Source organism: Lepidochelys kempii, chromosome 4, assembly GCF_965140285.1.
Source record: "Lepidochelys kempii isolate rLepKem1 chromosome 4, rLepKem1.hap1, whole genome shotgun sequence".
NCBI lineage: Eukaryota > Metazoa > Chordata > Testudines > Cheloniidae > Lepidochelys > Lepidochelys kempii.
The window spans coordinates 39,705,759-39,720,617 of record NC_136383.1 but is presented as its reverse complement, the minus strand read 5'-3'; the positions used below and the strand labels follow the sequence as shown (position 1 = coordinate 39,720,617).

Below are 14,859 nucleotides of genomic sequence, written 5' to 3'. Positions count from 1 at the left end.
ATTCAGGCAATTAAGACCTCTTATATGCAGATTGTCTTATACTTAACATAGGGCTCGATTGTGCTACCAGGGTCTAGGCCTGGAGACGATCTTCTATATACTCTATACCAGAGGTGGGCAAACTACGGCTCGCGGGACCGTCCTGCCCGGCCCTTGAGCTCCCCGCTGGGGAAGCTAGCCCCCGGCCCCTCCCCTGATGTCCCCTCTCCCCTGCAGCCACGCCGCCGTGCGGGCAGCACTCTGGGCAGCGGGGCTGCGCGCTCCTGCAGGGGAGTATGGCAGCATGTCTGGCTCTGACCAGGTAGCACGGCTGCCAGACATGCTGCTCTGAGCGGCATGGTAAGGGGGCTGGGGCCAGGGCGAGAGGTCCCAGTGGGCAGTCAGGGAACAGGGATCGGGGGGCAGTTGGATAGGTGTGGGAATCCCGGGGGGGGCCTGTCAGGGGGCAGTTGGATGGGGCGGAGGCGATCAGGGGATGGGGAACAGGGAGCTTGGATAAGCATGGGAGTCCCAGCGGGCCTGTCAGGTGGTGGGGGTGTGGAAAGGGGTCGGGGCAGTCCGGGGACAGGGAGCAGAGGGGGTTAGATAGGGGAGGGGGTTCCGGGGGGTTGGATGGGGTGGGAGGTCCCAGGAGGGGGCTGTCAGGGGACAAGGAGCAGCGGGGGTTGGATTGGTGGGAGGGGTCTGAGGCCAGGCTGTTTGGGGAGGCACAGCCTTCCCTACCCGGCCCTCCATACAGTTTTGCAACCCCAATGTGGCCCTCAGGCCAAAAAGTTTGCCCATCCCTGCTCAACACTCTCCCTCCTAGGCAGAAATGTGACTCAACTGCTTCCAATTACATGGTCTTATTCCTGGAGATCAACAAGATTTGTGGTCTGTCCCGCTGGACTATTCTAGGAGGTAGGGAACAAATACTTTCTCCCTCGTGTCTCACAGAACAGAACAACTGGGCAGAAACCCGGGAGGGGGGGGAGGGTGCGGCACTTTTCCATTTCTGATTGGAAAAAAGACTGTTCCTCTTCCTCCTGGATTGGACTTAATCACTGATCAATTCATGTGTAATCTTCAGGCTTAAATACTGTAATTTCTTTTATCTGTATGAAACCAGACAAAAGTATCAGCTTTAAAAGAGCGACAGTTGGTTCAGAATAGAACAGTCCATTTGTTTAGTAACACAGGCTGGTGAGAGTACACCACCCCAGTGCTCTGTTCTCTTCACTAGCACCCTATGGAATACCAGGTCAAATTCAAGGTTTAGGTTCTTTCAGTACCCAACATGAAACTAGCCCAGTTTACCTCAGCTACCATTTAATCCTGGACAATCTTGATCTCCCATAAGTATGATCCATTGAAACATTGGAATTGTCAGCCTCAAGAATAAAACCCCTTTATGCAGATGAGGGCCAGTGCTGTGCACATTCCCAAACATACATCAAGGCAATCTTTTTTCTTGCCCAACACCGCCTTGCATTTCCTCTGTTGGCCTCTTCCGAGCAAACAGTGCTGAATTGAAACTCAAAGGTATGGCAGAATTTTGATATAAACAACCATTCACTAAATACTGAAGTGGGGATGTAATATTTTACCTTTCGAGATTGGAGTGTGTTGTCTCTCTTCCATTTTCTTGTGCTTTTTCATCCTCTTTCCTTGATGGAATTATTGTTGGATCCAGACCAAATAATTCCTGAAGTTGTCCATAAAGGGCAGAGCGGTTGTAGACGTGAAATTCAAAGTCATTCACCATGATATACAGTCTAGTTTCTGCTTTTGGATCTGTAAAAGAGGAAAAGGAAAATACTTCTGATTCTACTCAGCAGTTCCTCTCCATAATTCAAGCAAATTCTTCAAAAGTGCATAAATAGTTTGGAAAATGAACTTTACATTGCAGAAAACAAATATTGAAGTACATATTAAACAGATGTAAAAAGAAAAATCCAGACAACGCACAACAAATATTTCTTCACAAAATTTGTTGAATATGCAAAAAGGACCCTGATTTAGTTTCTAACGGTGACAGTATTTTGACTTTTGCCAAGCTATTATAGAAAAAAATAGAATTTACATTACACAAAGTTGTTTATGTAGGTTACTAAATTAGTCATTACAAAGTAGAAGACATAATATGCCAATTTCCAGTATTAAACATGCACATTTTAATATTAATTCAGTATATTACAATTTCAGTGGTGATGCTTCCCCAAATTGAAGAGTCAAGTATGCAATAAGCAAACTAAATAGTACAATATTGCCATTACGAGTGATTTCTTCATTACTAAGCATACTTCAGAGCTTTATTTCTTTACTCAACTTTTTGACTCCTACGTGGGACAGCAATGATCCAAAGTTTATACCACATTCAATGGCTTACAGAAAATAAATTTATCACCTCACTCAAGTTCCTATATGAAAAAAGTCAACACCAAAATGGTTACAACATTGGCTGCATCAGCAGATGACAAGAATTGAATGTGCATACAGAGAAAACTATCTTCTCACTACACATTTTCACATATATTGCTGAACGTTGTGATCTGGCACTCTATGGTGAAATTGTCTGAAAGCCTTTGAGGTGATCTATCATCCTCTTATCACATGCTTTCAATATAAAAAATTTAAACCAATTTATTTTCATGGGATCTAACTCATAAAAAGTGTTAAGTTGAAGAGATAGCAAATTGGTAGGGATGCACATAAAAAAGCAGGATGTATAGTGACTTGCAGATCACATGCCACTTATTTAAAGTGATGCAGAAGGTTGGGGTTTTTACTGTAAACTTGTGCTGTTAATGTGTTTTATCTGTCCCCATTTCCCCCTCCGCAAGCATGTTGCAGATAGTACATAGCTTTTTCCTCCCTTAAAGTTTCCCACCTCGGCCATCCCAGAGGAAGTGTTAGCATAGAAGCCACTGGTGTTTTAACCAGTGTACATCAATCTGCTGACAGTAGCTTCAGGCAACATGTTGGTTAAAATGGCAGCAGGTGACTATATTATCATCTGCATAAAAACTCTGACTGTTGGTATGGTAGGCGACCAGCTTGGCTTAACAGTGAAATCTTCGGCGAGCTTAAACTCAAAAAGGAACCTTACGAGAAATAGAAATTTGGACAGATGACTAGGAAGGAGTATAAAAATATTGCTAGAGCATGCAGGGGTGTAATCAAGAAGGCCAAGGTACAATTGGTGTGGCAGCTAGCAAGGGACGTGAAGGGTAACAAGAAGGGTTTCTAAAGGTATGTTAGCAACAAGAAGGTTGTCAGGGAAAGTGTGGGACCCTTACTGAATGGGGTAGGCAACCTAGTGACACATGATGTGGCAAAAGCTGAAGTACCCAATGCTTTTTTGCCTCGGTCTTCACAGACAAAGTCAGCTCCCACACTCCTGCACTGGGCAACACAGTATGGGGAGGAGGTGAGTGAAAGAACAGGTTAAGGACTATTTGGAAAGGCTGGACATGCACAAGTCCATGGGTCCAGATCTAATACATCCAAGGGTGCTGAGGGAGTTGGCTGATGTGATTGCAGAGCCATTGGCCATTATCTTTGAAAATTCATGGCGATCAGAAGAGGTCCTGGTTGACTGGAAAAAGGCAAATATAGTATCCATATTTTTAAAAGGGAAGAAAGAGAACCCAAGGAACTACAGACCCATCAGCCTCACTTAAGTCCCCGGAAAAATCATGGAGCAGGTCCTCAAGGAATCCATTTTGAAGCACTTGGAGGAGAGGAAGGTGATCAGGAACAGTCAACATCGATTCACCAAGGGCAAGTCATGCCTGACCAATCTGATTACCTTCTATGATGAGATAACAGGCTCTGTGGATATAGGGAAAGCGGTGGACGTGATATATCTTGACTTTAGCAAAGCTTTTGATACGGTCTCCCACAGTAATCCTGCCAGCAAGTTAAAAAAGTATGGATTGGATGAATGGGCTATAAGGTGGATAGAAAGCTGGCTAGATTGTCAGGTTCAACAGTAGCTATCAACGGGTAGCTAGCTGTCTAGTTGGCAGCCGGTATCAAGTGGAGTGCCCCAGGGGTCGGTCCTGGGGCCGGTTTTGTTCAACATCTTTATTAATTATCTGGATGATGGGATTAATTGCAACCTCAGCAAGTTCACAGATGACACTAAACTGTGGGGAGAAGGACAGATATGCTGGAGAGTAGGGATAGGATACAGAGGGACCTAGACAAATTAGAAGATTGGGCCAAAATAAATCTGATGAGGTTTAACAAAAACAAGTGCAGAGACCTGCACTTAGGAAGGAAGAATCCCATGTGCCGCTACAGGGTGGGGAACGACTGGCTAAGCAGCAGTTCTGCAGAAAAGGACCTGGGGATTACAGTGGATGAGAAGTTGGATATGAGTCAGCAGTGTGCCCTTTTTGCCAAGGCAGCCAATGGCATATTGGGCTGTATTAGTAAGAGCATTGCCAGCAGAGCGAGGGAAGTGATTATTGCCCTCTATTCAGTACTGGTGAGGCCACACCTGGAGTATTGCGTCCAGTTTTGGTCCCCCCACTACAGAAGGGATATGGACAAATTGGAGAGTCCAGCGGAGGGCAACAAAAATAATTAGTGGGCTGGGGCACATGACTTACGAGGAGAAGCTGAGGGAACTGGGGTTATTTAGTCTGCAGAAGAGAAGAGAGTGAGAAGGGATTTGACAGCAGCCTTCAACTACCTGAAGGGGGTTCCAAAGAGGATGGAGCTCAGCTGTTCTCAGTGGTGGCAGATGACAGAACAAGAAGCAATGGGGGAGATCTAGGTTGGATATAGGAAACACTATTTCACTAGAAGGGTGGTGAAGCACTGCAATGGGTTACCTAGGGCGGTGGTGGAATCTCCATCCTTAGAGGTTTTTAAGGCCTGGCTTGACAAAGCCCTGGCTGGGATGATTTAGTTGGTATTGGTCCTGCTTTGGGCAGGGGAGTGGACTAGGTGACCTTGTGAGATCTCTTCCAACCCTAATATTCTATGGTTCTATCATAAAAAAGGTAGAACTCTTTAGAACTCTAATTTCTAACAAACAGAACAAAGGAAAAAGATTGAGCGAAACAATGAAGCTGGAAGCAAGAGTAACGGATAAGACAACATTTGAACCCAGTTTTGGAATTTATCTTTAAATTATAGGGAAAAAACATTCTAATGGATGAGCAGAAAGATAATACTTGAAAATTTAAGTTTAGCTGAAAACCCTGAAATATTGGAAATGTACAGATTTTAAATCCTTTCCAGGTAGTACTTTATATCTGCATACTCTTTCACCCAAAGAACTCAAAGCATTTTACAAATGCTAACTGAACATACCACCACTATAAAAAAAAGGAAGTATATCAGACTATAAGAAAAGCACACAGAGTATGTGACTTGCCCAAGGTCACACAGCAAGTCAGTGGCAGACCCAGGAACAAAACATGACTTCCAGATCATTATCCAGTTGTTAGACTACCACAATGATCTGTTAGCATGTGAAATGCAACTGGTATAAAACCTCTTTTTTAAACAGATATGATGCTAGAATTTTACCCAATTATACACAGGATTAGTTCTTGATTACAGAAAACAGATTTACTTTAAGCAATTACTTAATATGCCTAAGCACTGGCACATGTTAGTTAAAGTAGCCACTTTTGTAAACAAGTTTAATAAGAATTACCGAGACACTCTTAATTATACCTCATGCCACTAAAGCTGATAACTTGTACTCTAATCAACCAGGTTGGGTGCTGGCAGTTTTTGAGGGTTTTTTCTTTTTGTTTTAAGAATTTGTAACTTTACCATACAAAAACAAAACAAATATGACATGTGATAGGCAAGATCTCTATACAAAACTTTCAGAGAGCATTTCACTGATAGGTTACAATCCAAGGGTGAATATAGGCAAGAATAACCAAAAGCGATTACTAGGTGCCACAAGCACTCCTTTTCTTTTTACTAATCTCATGGTTTCTCAGGTACAAAGGTAAGAAAATGTCATGGTCTCACGATAACTCCTATTGCACACACAAAAAAGCTTAAATGGCAACGCTGCAAGGACTGAATCAGCCATGAAGACTGAACTGTGTTCTGCCTTCTGAAAGTGGTCTTTCCATGTAAGCTTTCACATACAGTGGACACAAAGTGTGAGAAAGCTAGCAGTTTCACTACCATTTTGCACCTCTTCTGTAGATAAACACACCTCTAGATAAACTTCAACCTGTAGAACTGGCTAACAGTCACACTTTATGAAGTACAGTTCTATAGTGCACACTATTCTATTTCTCCAACTTTATATAATAAAAACATACTGAACCATTAAGTATGCACATGCCTAAACCTCATTACCATTTGCTGTAACTTTCTCTCTTCATCCATCCCCCCTTTCCTTGTCACCCTCATTCAAGTCGAAACTGTGGATTGTAAACTTCTTGTGACAGGAATCTTAACTTTCTAATCTTCTGTAAAACACCTAACGATTTTGGATATTAAATTAAATTAAGCACTAAATTCATGTACTAAATTGCAAATGATCAAACTCACAAATATCTGGACATTTGGGCACACTTAAAATCTGTAGAATATTAGTCTGTAATATGGAATTGACTGATAGTTAAAAACAACAGGAATATTTAATTATATGATTCCATATAGAACATTTGAGAGGCATGCCTTGACTTACTTCTGCTACAGATAGCTTGACCTAATTATGTAACAGCATGATCTAATTACATAAAAAACCCACATAATTTCCCCATAATTACCTGGTTGCGCAAAAAAAAAAAAAAGTGTCCCCATTACATATTTACTCAAGAGACCTGAGCTGCTCTGAAATACCACTTAGTCTATTTGTCTAAATTATGGACTGAGGGAAACTGATGCAATTCATATCTTGTGTTAAATAGCTTTTGTTCCCTAACCATTACTTCCATCCACAAGAGTTACATATTTACCTACAAATAAAAGCCAACATTCCATCCTTTATCCCTCCTGCTGAGTTTTCTCCCACCCCTCCATAACTTGAGTTAGTTTCCCAGGCTTTTTCAATGTAAGTCACATTATTTTAAGAAGTACAGAGTTATTGTACCAACTTGGTTTTACACAAATAAGTAAGGAAATAAAGTGTGCTTCACAGGAAGTTAATTAATTAGCAGCAGCAAATCACAGAGGTTCAGATGAGTTATGCACAAAAATATTGGAGTAGACAATAGCTCATCTGGGAGATCTTCATTATCAAGAATATACAAAAGTTAATTTTATAGCTAATACATTCCTTGAGGCAGCCATTAGACTTCATTAATTGAATGAGTTGAATTATAATTCCTTTATTAAAAAAAGAGAGGGGCTTAAAATAGGTAATTATTTTTACAGGCTTTTAGGTTTTTTTGTTTTGTTTTTTTCAAGCGTGAAGGAAGAGGTTTTGTCCTCTTTTTCACACATCAGAACTCTGCTCCAAAATATTTTTAGAGAACACACGCAACTAAGAAAAATGAAACATTTTGGTCATCATATTCTTAAAGAGGAACAAACACTACACCATACTCTTCAGTAATGTTATCAATTTTAATTGAAAGTAAGATGAATAAAAAAGGTTCTGGCTTCCTCAGGGCTTAATCAAAAAAATGATTTCTTTATATAACTGATTATTATTATTAACAGTCATATCACCACACTTGTTCAGGTGATACAATATTAACAGTTCCTCAAAGCTTAGCAATTCATCAGAGATATTCCTCATAAAGTGAAAAATGATCATTAATAATTGTTTAAAATCTATTCCCAACTATCACTACCTTTTCTGTAATTGAGAAAGTCAGCAAGTGACCTAACTGAAGGGGAGTTGGGCGGGGGGAGAAAGAGGGTGTGTTTAAGAAATCCTAGGCTCAGAACACAAAGGAGTGCTTTAGTTTTCTGGGATCAGATACTACTAGACCTTCTTCATAGTGGCAGACTCACTTTACTACCTCCAGTATGAGTGGGAATTGTATTGGTTTCTGGTAACCCAGAACAGTTAGGATTATGAAACATTTATAACTCTTGAATACATTCAGGAGGTAGGGGTAGGTGATAAAAAAAAAAGTGTTTTCCCCCCAAAAAAGAAAGAGGTATCCCTTCTCACCATGGTCTAAGATTGTTTCTTAATCAGAAAGATGGTAATTATGTTAAGAGACACAAACAAAGATTTTAGGTGTATCCCGCATAAGATATATTGCTCTACCTTCTCGTTCTGTAACCACTATTGTAGGTAACAGCAGGACCCATACACTCACACCCCAACCCATTCACACACTGGACTGGATCCTGGGTCAGAGTGTGCACAAAAATGCAATAACTACTCCCGAGTGGCGATACAAACACAAAGTAATCATCCATCACAGCACTCAAGGTATCATTAAAAGCCACTTGGCTTCTCAGATAATTCGCTTGACATGGGTTTGATCTGCCTAGTACAATACACACTGATATCACAGCAAATGAATTGTACTATGCAGGTCATACCAAAAGGGTTTTAACAAACCACAAACCTGAACATATGTCTACAATAAAATCTCAAAATGAGAAATATCTAATAGTTGTACACTTGTTAATGGCAAGTCTTTCCTTTTGCAAGTAACAGATTGAAAGAATTAATGTTCCCTCCAAGAAGTAGTGATAGGAGAAAGTTTATTGGGCGGAGGGGGAAGAGAAGCATTCTGAAGTTTTAGTGCATTATGTTACTAATATTTTACTTCTATTAAAGCGTATTTTATATAGCACTTTATAAAACACAGAGACTGACCCTACTCCAAAGTTTACTTTAGTCCCTGATGGCTTACTAAACCCTTTAGATATGCATTTTGGGAAATTATGTAATAATTTCAGTAAACTCAAAAAAAGTTATCAGACTTGTTTTCTTTATTGCTTTAGCTTTATATAATGCTTCCACGCTCCATTCCATTAGCTTTTTTCCATGCTCCTATATATTCTATGGAAAGTGAAAATTAGAATAAGTTCTAAAGAAAATGTTCATTAGCACCTGCCCTAGTTTTATCAGAGCACTTAATGGTTAAGATTATTTAAGTAAAAGATGTAATTATTCCTTAAACCCTTGACCTCAGCAGCCCATTTTAGTGGTTTGCCAGTACCACTCTAATAAAAGATATGCAGTGCTCACATCACTCCTTTCATTAACCATTTCCTCTTCCCCCAGCCCATATCTTGTATTTCATATACATATTATTCAGCAAACCATACCACTGACTTACTGTTGTACCCGCTATACATTCCAGTTTGTACCTCCCACCAACAGTGGCAGAGTCTCTCACTGATTTTTCCATCCCTTTGAGTGTTTGGTTTCGAATTTAAAAATGAATATATATATTACAGTATTCTTGTAAAATTCACTTTCCCACCCCAAAACACACACACACAGAGTTTGGTACTGTGGTACCAAAACAAAATTGCAGCCTTATCTCTGTTATCAGAGTTCGTCTGGAAATCTCCTCTTCATAAAAAACACAAGCTTTAATATTCATGACAAGCATGCAGTGGCATGGAACAGGATACCTTGCAGAGCTCATGCATGGTGTTGAGAGCCAGGGAGAAGGAAACCCTCTATTGAGTATTGCATGGCTGACAACTCCTTAGCCAAGCTGTATAAATCTACTCCTTTATTCCCCCAGCCTGCCCCTGCTGCTACAGGCTCTTCCACCTTTGCTTCCCTATGTAGCTTCTGAAGTCCAGTCTTGTGATAGACCTTAGTAGATCAGCAGAAACCATGGGCTTAATGCAGACTCTAAGGTATGCAGCTTATCAAAGAGAAGGTTGAGAAGTGACTTGTGTCTAGGTCAGGGGTGGGAAAACTACAGCCCGCGGGCCATGTCTAGCCCTTCAGACCTTTTGTCCAGCCCTCAAGCTCCCACCGGGGAGTGGGGTTGGGGGCTTTCCACCCCAGAGCCTGCACCCCAGCCAAAGCCCTTAACCCCCTGCACCCCAGCCCCAGCCCTGACCCCCTCCCTCTCTCCAAACCCCTCCATCCTAGCCTGGTACACTGTCCTGCACCCCAAACCCCTCATCCCCAGCCCCACCCCAGAGCCCACACCCCCAGCCAAGCCCTCACACCCCTCCGCACCCCAACTCCCTGCCTCATCTGAAAGCCACCTCCCACCCTCTGAACCCCACAGTCCCAGCCCGGAGCCCCCTCCCACACCCTGAACTCCTCATTTCTGGCCCCACCCCAGAGCCTGCACCCTCAGCAGGAGTCCTCACCTCCTCCCACTCCCCAACCCCCAATTTTGCGAGAATTCATGGGCCACCATACAATTTTTATACCCAGATGTGGCCCTCGGGCCAAAAAGTTTGCCCACCCCTGATCTAGGTACTTCTTCGCGTATGCATAATGTGCCTCAGGTGGCACGTGACCAGGATTCATCTCCGAATTTAGTCTGCTGGTTGGATCATTAGCTTCTCTGGCTCGGGCTGGGTACTGATGGTGACTGACATGAATACTGATCTATGCCCCCTGTCTAGGTATTTAAACATGGAAAAGCTGTCTGTGGGGGAGAGAGGGGCTTTTCAGTCTTGCTGACAAAAGACATAAGATCCAATGGCTGGAAGTTGAAGGTAAACAAATTCAACTTTGAAACAAGATGCAATTTCCAACCAGAGAGGGTAAACAAACATTGGAACAGCTTAAGAGGGAAGGTGCTGGACTCACCATCACTTGGAATCTTTAAGATTTGATTAGATATCTTTCTAAAAGATACACTTTAATCTAGCTTCTGAGAGAAATTCTACAGCCTGTACGCATGGATGGGGGGGCGGGGGGGTCAGGTGGATGGTCATGGTGGTCCCTTCTGGCCTTGAAATCTGTGAATCCTCTTGCTCATCCTCTTCCTTTGCGGGTCATGGGGAGAACAGGATTATCTGTTTTACCCTCAATATGCTCATAAAACTTGCAGCTCTGTATTAAGACAATGACTATAACCAAATCTCATGCTTCAGAGCTTCAGCCAGCTGCCTGCAGAAGTCAGGAAGGAATTTTTTCCCCCAGTGCCCAACTGGCATAACATATTCATGGGGTGAGAGTGGGAGGGATGTTTCATCTTCCTCTGAAGCATCAGAAATTGGCTGCAGCTGAACATGGCATACCAGATGGAATGGACCAGTGCTTTAAGTAGCTACAAAAAATCCTTTCTTAGATGCCTGGCTGGCGTACTTGCTCACGTACTTAATCACCAGATTTGGGGTTGATAAAGAATTTTCTCCCAGGTCAGATTGGCAGACACTTGGGAAAGCGGGGCGGGGGGTGGGGGGTTGCTCTCCTTGCACAGCATTGAGGGGCAGGAGATAGGTGAGATATACCCAGATAAACCTGATGGTGCACAACTGTTTAATTAGATGAAAGCATTTCAGGCCTTGGGATACTAAAGTCGTTGGGCTCAATGTAGAGATCAGGGTGCAACTTAATGGCCCATGATATTACAGGTCAGACTAGAAGGTCCCTTCCAACCTCAAGCTCTATGAAAGATACATAGCAGCCTCTGTTGATTTTAGCAAAAAGTAAAGGAGTCCTTGTGGCACCTTAGAGACTAACAAATTTATTTGAGCATAAGCTTTCGTGAGCTACAGCTCACTTCATCGGATGCATTCAGTGGAAAATACAGTGTGGAGATTTATATACATAGAGAACATGAAACAATGGGTGTTACCATACACACTGTAACGAATAGCTCACCTTACCTGATCACTCTTATTACAGTGTGTATGGTAACACCCATTGTTTCATGTTCTCTATGTATATAAATCTCCACACTGTATTTTCCACTGAATGCATCCGATGAAGTGAGCTGTAGCTCACGAAAGCTTATGCTCAAATAAATTTGTTAGTCTCTAAGGTGCCACAAGTACTCCTTTTCTTTTTGCGAATACAGACTAACACAGCTGCTACTCTGAAACCTGTTGATTTTAGGAGTCAGCAAGGAGGCTAATGTGGATCTGGGAGCAGGAATGAATGTATGAAACCTGGGGTCACAGGGGAATAGAATACTGTTGACTTGAAGTTTATTGAGAAGGCAGAAGAGCCATAAAACCTTCTCAACATAACGGGAAGTCTGAGGAGTTTATGAGCTTCACAGATATCTACATTATGATGGAAGGAAAGCCCAAGGGAACTTAAGAGCTCCAATGGAGCTCCATTTAGAGATTGGCCTTCCCTGAGTACATTTAAATCCTTACAAATGCAGGGAATTTTTTTCCAGAAGGAACACAGAGATTTAGAATTTCTGTTCTTTTTTAAATAAAGATATATAAGCTCCTGGTCGTTCACTTTTCATTTTTAGAAGCGTTGTAGTACATAGACATTTTCCTTCAGGAGCACTTAAGCTCTATTTCTTTTTCACTTTATTGCAGATTTGAACAAACCGATGCAGCAATCATGCCTGGCTCCATCAGGTATCCAGACCGCTCTGGGTGATAAGCTGCCACCAGAACAAATTACACGAGAACAAAAATAAAGAGATTTTTAAATGTAATGCGCTATTGGACTTCTGCAATTTAGTCAGGTAGTCAGCATATTTTAAAGGTGGAATATGCCGAACTGGTGAAGGAGTTTGTTTTTTAAGAAGAAAAAAAAGAAAAAAAGAGCAGCTCTGCTAAAGCAACCGTGAATAAAAAAAAAAAAAAAGGCAGCAGCATAGTTTTTTTTCTAAAGAGGAAATCAAATTACTTAATGAATACTATTTCCTTCAGGTTATTTTGATATTACATCAACAATCTTCTTTTAAAAATGCCAGAAAAAGAGCCACTGTTCGTAACGTTTGCTATTTTCTGTACAAGTGTTCAAAAACAGTGGTGCACAATTCAGCCAAAGAAGTTCCAACAGAAGCATTCTAAGTTTTGTAGTACTCTCCAGTTGCATTTGTTGAACATGACCTGAGCCAGTGAGGAAACATGATTAAAATGCTAGATATGGGAATATCTAAAGCAGGGCAATCTGAACTCCTATGTGGAAACCCTGCAGCCAATAAGTAAATTTGTAAACTGAACAGGTTACAAGTATTTCACCTTTTAAAATTATGTACTATTGTCTCCACTTAATTGAATAATTGTGAGAAGTCATCAGCCTTTACAGTAAGGAGAACTTGATTTTAATACTATTCATTATAAACTTACAAGACTTGCTAACATCTCCAAAGAAAGTTCAACAACTTTCTCCCCCTTCTGTTTTTTACAGTCAGTTATTACTTGGAAGAGCCAGATGAACACCCCTACAATGGAAGTTCCCTGTTTATCCACAGAACTGGTACTACAAAGGCAACAGCAGTGTTAGCTTCCTTATCACCACCTGTTTGTCCCACCTTGATCTAAAGACAACACCTCTCTATGGTAAATTTAAATACTTCCAAAAGAAAGCCAGTGACTAACAAACAATGCCAAGAGAACATATTTCTAAAGCTCAATTCAAACTTTGAAACATTATGATGAAACTTACCATGTTGTTTCTGCTTTGGATTGTACATTTTCCACCAGCGAAATATAATAAATCCATCTTGGATTCTAAATTGGATAAATTACATAAATAGGAATTTAAGAACACAGTTTATAGATCTTTTATGTACAGCAGCTTGAAAAACTGCCTTAAACATTGTAGAAAGATTCCCTTCTTAAAACTGTATGAACAGCATCACAATAATAGATTCAAATAACTAATGCCCAATCTTTATGTTATGCAGATGCACAAGTGTAACAAAAAAACCCTCACTTTCAGAATCCCTTATTTGTTTCCTTCTTAATGCTTTGGACCTCTGGCTGAAAGAATTACCAAAACATCCCCTGCTCTACATATCATGTAATTATTAAAATTTATGAAAAAAATTAAGTGTAAGTTGCTTGGCTAAAATAGATCTTTCAAATATTTTAATAGAACTTGGACTTTAAAAGTTTTACTTTTTACTGTTTTATAAAAAACTTAAGAGTGCAATGAAGTAAGAGACATTAGCGAATAGAATTTTCTGTTATATTCTGAAAAGCACTCTCTTAATACAGTCAATAATTTTTATTAGATTTATATGAGATACTGGAACTTTTCAACTTACAATGCAACAACAGTGGAGAAGGGGGTCAGTGGGGTTATGCAATTGTAAGAGGGAACCAGTTTGTCCCCATACCTACCAACGAGAATCAGTTTCATGTTAAAGATCTGCTATTTCTTAATGTAGTCTTACCAACAGGGAACAAAAATACATTTTAAAGAACCAGAACAGTAATTCTTTTACAAACAAGTACCTGATAGACATGTCTTCTGTAATGTAATAGATTTCACGAACCATGACTTTTCCGGACAGGACAGAGAATGAAAAGGAACCTATTTTAAAAGAAAGACTTCATGTAAGGCTTTTGTCTGTTTAATTTCTTTTTCTGAAAGGGAACAACTGATTCTTGAAAAAGGTTTACTTGTGATTCTGGGTGCCTTGGTTTTTGCCCTTATAGACGACTTTCAGAGAGAGTAGAGGACTCCGAACTTTCTGAAACATCAAGCATCTTTAGGATGTCTCAAGTTGGGCAACCAAAAATCACTAGTCACTTTTAAAAATGTAGGCCTATATCATTAAGTTTGAGGAAAGTGATGGAATGACTATTTTGAACATGTAAGATATGTATCAATATCACTGGTTACTACAGATTGTATAGTTAAGTTAAATAATTGAAAGACAAGACAAAGTTAAGATTCACCATAAAATACACACAAGTTTCTGGTAGTAGTAAACCTAGCAGCCTTCAGGCCTAGGCCTTCAAGTCTAGCAGTCTCATCTGAAGATTTGAACATTTGGGGGGACAGAGGAGTTAACAAGAAAGCAGACACATCAGCATGGCTCAATTTCCTTTGCAACAAAGCAGGGTGGT

The 14,859-nt window shown here is 40.8% G+C and overlaps 1 protein-coding gene across 16 annotated transcripts in view; it reads right to left on the bottom strand.

The window, feature by feature from the left end:
• BLTP1 (bridge-like lipid transfer protein family member 1) overlaps positions 1 to 14,859 on the bottom strand; it is a 246,531-nt gene that overhangs the window by 194,565 nt on the left and 37,107 nt on the right. For all 16 annotated transcript variants that reach the window (XM_073341054.2, XM_073341048.2, XM_073341041.2 and 13 more), the window contains 3 exons: positions 14,242 to 14,320; positions 13,448 to 13,512; positions 1,587 to 1,773 (listed from right to left, as the gene is read on the bottom strand). In XM_073341054.2, the coding sequence (XP_073197155.1) occupies positions 1,587 to 1,773; positions 13,448 to 13,512; positions 14,242 to 14,320 (331 nt within the window). The remainder of the gene's footprint in view (positions 1 to 1,586; positions 1,774 to 13,447; positions 13,513 to 14,241; positions 14,321 to 14,859) is intronic.